This window comes from Agrilus planipennis, unplaced genomic scaffold (assembly GCF_000699045.2).
Source record: "Agrilus planipennis isolate EAB-ADULT unplaced genomic scaffold, Apla_2.0 scaffold69, whole genome shotgun sequence".
NCBI lineage: Eukaryota > Metazoa > Arthropoda > Insecta > Coleoptera > Buprestidae > Agrilus > Agrilus planipennis.
In genome coordinates, this window is record NW_020438962.1 from 503,952 (window position 1) to 508,573 (window position 4,622).

Below are 4,622 nucleotides of genomic sequence, written 5' to 3' on the forward strand. Positions count from 1 at the left end.
GTAGAGTAACTTCGGGTAATATGGCACATCATAAGCATTTTTGGATATAAATTATGAAATTAATGAGATTTAACAGTCTTTATTGGTTAGATTAGTTCTTTGGACTTAATAGTAATCAACAATTATAATTTTAAGATTAATAACATCGAAACATAACTATAATAAACGTTTTATTTTTAAGTACGGAATCATTAAAATTCAAACATGGTAGGTTAATATGGCCTAGGGCAATATTGGCCACAATTGAAGTGAGCCGTATTCTCCGCCATAACAAATGAAATCATAAACTAAAAGAAATAAACTTTGCATTACTTTGCAGAACAAAATTCGCAGAAGAAAAACTCGGTTTCCACTCCTGAGCATTCTTCGTGAGCCCATAATTTACAACATGAGCATTGAACCCATGGTTCGCCTTTGTTATCCATAGAATAAAGATCCTCACAATACAGACACTTTGCATCAGAAACATTGCGCCTATCAGGACTTTCGTCAGAACTGTCGTTGTACACAGGTTCATTTTCTTCTTCCGAGCTAGACATTTGTACCTCCTTAGATTTTGACTTTGTCTTTTTACCCTTGCCTTTTCCTTTCTTGGTTTTATTCATAGTCTTTTCGATTTTGTCCTGTTTCTTTTTGAATGAGTCTTGCAGTTTTTGTACGGGGATGAAGTAAGCAATGTCGACTTCGCAGCCCTCCTGCCTCGGTTAGTAGCTTTCCTAGGTGCTATTTCTGGTATCGGAGATAATTGGAATGGCGTTATAAAGTTATGATGTCTTGAAGTTGATGGCTTTGGTGACGTTGCAACGGGAACTACGTTTTCGAAACTTCCAGGCGAAGCTAAGTTCTGGTTTCTTAGGGCCGAGGTATCACCATTAGTTGTCGCATTACTCATATCAGGTTCATTTACAGAAGGTGTTATGTCAAAAGATTCATTTTCTATTGCGGGAGTAGACGAGTTAGTTCGTTCTGGTGTGATATTTTCTTGATTGGAAATTATACATTCTTGGTCATTCATATCAATGAAATCATGATCTTTAAAAACATTTCTGTCTATCGGATATAGACCTGTTGCACGAAAACCACTAACAGCTATCTCACCGCTTTGAGTGCGTAGATACGCGCGTCCAAATACTTCCATCATATCATATTGGGTAAGGGGACGTGAATTGTTCCTCACCCACGATCTTATTTCATCAGAAACATATTTTTTTAATGGACCCATGAATGATTTATCTAAAGGTTGTATTTTGTGGCTGGAATGTGGAGGAATTGATAGTAAGTGGACATGATTTTTTCTTGCTAGATCTATCAATTCGAGGTTTCTGGTGTGACTGGTATGTCCATCTAAAATAAGCAATACTGGAGATTCTTCCGACGGTTTCACGTGCTTAATAAAATGTTGAAACCACTTTGTAAATAATTTGGTATCAATCCATCCCGAAGGGTGACATTCATGTATGGCACCAGGGGGTGCACCTTTCATTAAAAGCGGATGACTTCTTTTTCTGGGGAATATAATCATGGGTGGAACAAATGAACCTCCAGCGCTCATACTTATCACGCAAGTTATTAAAGACCCCCTTTCAGCTGATGTTAAACAACCAATTTGCCGTTTTCCCTTTTGACTTAGGACTTGGAGCATTTGGGATGGAACAACACTAATGCCAGTCTCATCCACGTTGAAAATTTTTTCAGGAGGGAATTTGTAGTTATCCATCAATTTTTCATAGAGATCAAAGAAATGGTTCACACTTTCTTTATTAAACCCCTTAGCTCTAGCAAAAGAAGTTCCTGTTGGACGGCGAAAAGAAAGTTCTGGATATCTTTCTAAAAATGATTTAAGCCAATCTTTACCGGCGCTTTCATTTTTTGCCGAAAAGGTATGAGCAATATTATTTTTTATTGCCAGCTGATAAGCTAAACTCATTACATCCTTTCGGACTAAGCCGAACAACTTAGCTTCCATTGTCAAAACGTATTGCACTAATTGTTTCTCTAATTCTTGTGGCAATGTTGGTTTTCTTCCCAATTTCGCGCATGTCGCTTCTTCAGTTGATATATCTACTTTAGCTACTAAACGTCTTAAAGTTGTTCGGGGTACTTTGTACAGTTTGGAAGCTTTTAGTGAGCCCATTTTCTTATTTCGTACATCTTCGATTGCTTTTCTCATTGACTCTTTGCACCAAGTTTGTCGTTGTCTTTGTGAAAATGGTTTTCGTGGAGCCATTGTCTTAAAAGATAAAAAGAAAAACAAATTGTAGAAAAATTACGTTACAGGCGGCCAATATGGCCTAGTAGTTCATATTGGCCACCTATCTAGTGAGCCATAATGGCCGCAGGTACGTTTTTGATAAAAAAAAATCTAACCCAAAAAGGTGTGACTAATGTGCTTTTAGAATGTTACCACACTATAAACTAATAGTTATACTATAACACTGTGCACTATTAATACAAAAACCAATATTATTTTACGAAACAGAATGAGTAAAACTTACCCAAAAATAACATCAAATTCGATAATTTTCGCTCGACGCACGCTCTAGACACACACGCACTCGCTGCAATGCAGGAATCCACTGAGGGGGTTGAGGAAAGGGCCGCGACAATATGGCGGACACGAACGCCGGTAGTGTTCGTTAGTTTCGGAAAAAAAAATATAGGCCATATTGGCCGACTAGGCCATAATACCCGAAACTACTCTAATCCTAAAATGTAGCATCGTACTACAGATGGCGCTTACCGCGTCATTTGTGGTATTTTCTAAGACGCGCTGTTAAGACAGCAGATAAAAATTGGTCTGTGTTCTGTCGGGCTGCCTGCGACGCGCTGATGAGATCCAAGAAGATCGAAATGGCGATCCGCGTCTGGCAGTTTCGACAGAATACAGACCACTTCGAATTATTTTATTCGATTATGGTAACGTGCCTATCACGTTGAGGTTAGCTACGCCGGGATTCGTTTCAGCAAGTAGATAGCCATACATTTAAAATGGACCTTGTTGGAGCATACGTAATCCTAAAATGTAGCGCCGTACTACAGATGGCGTTTACCGCGCCATTTGTGGTATTTTCTAATTCTCTTTTTGTATTCAATTTCGATTGCTATGTATGGGGCCTGAGAGATACATGATTAGATTTTATAGTATAAGTGGGAGTCATATCAATTAACGTTAAATTAATGAGGGAAAAATTGCTGCTGTTGTGACACCCTCGCCGGGAAACGAACCCGGGACCTTTGGCTTTTCACGTCACTGCTCTGATCACTAAGCAACGAGAGGTGTAGCAGTAACAACGACAAAATGTACATATTAGGTCATAGATTCGTATGTTACCTATGTTCAGTTTTCTTCTCGGTTGTTACAATAAGGCCATTACAACCGTAGAATATTAATCAAGGATCTTATTTATTTATTACTTTTAGTCCTCTGTGAGATTGAAATTGTTAATAGTAACGGACTGAAACTGTAGAGGCACTGCTTACTAGAACTTCTCTTGCATGACCTGTTCCGATTTGGTAAAGCGTCCCTCAGAGGTTTAAATTAGTAAACGAAGCTGTCCCTATGGAATCATTTATTATCTCCATTATCAAACCCATACGTACCTATCTATGCCTTTGCCTCGGGCATTGCGTCAAAGATTTAGAGATTTATCGTTCTCTTCTTTTGTTGATTTTCGACCTGCCTCCGTGTCGTATTAAATTGCATAATTGGCGATGCACTCGCACTGACCCATTGAAGACGAAATGTGACCAAAAATGAATTTACTAATTTCACCAATTAAGGTTCTGTTTTGTATTCAATGTATGCCAGTTATTATTATTGTATCTTTTTACCCATTTCTGTTTTGTCTAAATAAGCCGTACAATGTTTAAATAATGAGATTGTATTCGTAATACTCTTTGATAGAAAAAAAAAAAATAAGCCATTGTTCATTTAATTACAGTGAAGTAAAAGTGTTGAATTATGTTGGTAAATACAATAGCAATTGCTATAATTACTTACACCTATACTTCAGTAAGTATTTAATTTTTAATTTTTTGGTATAATAACTATTAAAAATAAATAAAAGTAAAACTAAAATACTGGTATGCAAGGGAAGAAAAAGTAGGGAGAGAGCGAATATAAAGATAGGAGACGAAAAATTAGAAGAAGTGGCCGATTTTAGATACCTAGGAAGTCAGATAAGTCAGGGTGGAAGGAGTAGTAGGGATATAAAGCAGGGGATTGCGCAGGGTCGTGTCGCCTTTAATAAAAAGAAGTCACTTCTATGCTCGCGAACGGTTAATTTAGAAATTCGAAAAAGATTGTTAAAGGTCTATGTTTGAAGCGCGGCATCATACGGGTACGAAACATGGACAGTGGGCGCGGCGGAAATGAAAAGGTTAGAAGCGTTCGAAATGTGGTGTTACATGCGAATGATGAGGATACCGTGGACAGAGAAGGTTAGAAATGAAGAGGTATTAGAAAGAATAGGAGAACAGAGGACTCTATGGACGTTTAATAAAAAATAGTCGAGATAGGTTGGTAGGACACCTTCTTAGGCATGAAGGTCTAGTCAGAGACATATTAGAGGCAGAAACAGGAGTTAGGAGGGGTAGAGGTAGACCTAGATTAGATTACTGTT

The 4,622-nt window shown here is 37.9% G+C and overlaps 2 protein-coding genes across 4 annotated transcripts in view; one reads left to right on the forward strand and one right to left on the reverse strand.

Moving 5' to 3' along the window:
- Positions 1–4,622, forward strand: part of LOC108735848 (uncharacterized threonine-rich GPI-anchored glycoprotein PJ4664.02) — a 42,310-nt gene that overhangs the window by 23,197 nt on the left and 14,491 nt on the right. Inside the window, exon 1 of one of the 3 annotated variants that reach the window (XM_018468040.1) lies at positions 3,836–4,012. The exons of the other annotated variants lie outside the window; for them this stretch is intronic. Coding sequence (XP_018323542.1) covers positions 3,962–4,012 — 51 coding nt within the window. The 5' untranslated portion in view covers positions 3,836–3,961. Of the gene's footprint in view, positions 1–3,835; positions 4,013–4,622 lie in introns of those variants that run through there. 3 annotated transcript variants of the gene reach the window in all.
- LOC108743582 lies at positions 26–2,753 on the reverse strand. Its single transcript, XM_018479156.2, has 2 exons — positions 2,496–2,753; positions 26–2,230 (listed from the first exon to the last, which is right to left on the reverse strand). Exon 2 carries the CDS (start codon positions 2,225–2,227, stop codon positions 602–604), a length of 1,626 nt encoding a protein of 541 aa, XP_018334658.1. The 5' UTR covers positions 2,228–2,230; positions 2,496–2,753; the 3' UTR covers positions 26–601.

Bases quoted from the DNA above. Each gene is read 5' to 3' on its own strand.
- LOC108743582 (XM_018479156.2), bottom strand. From the start codon at position 2,227: ATGGCTCCACGAAAACCATTTTCACAAAGACAACGACAAACTTGGTGC.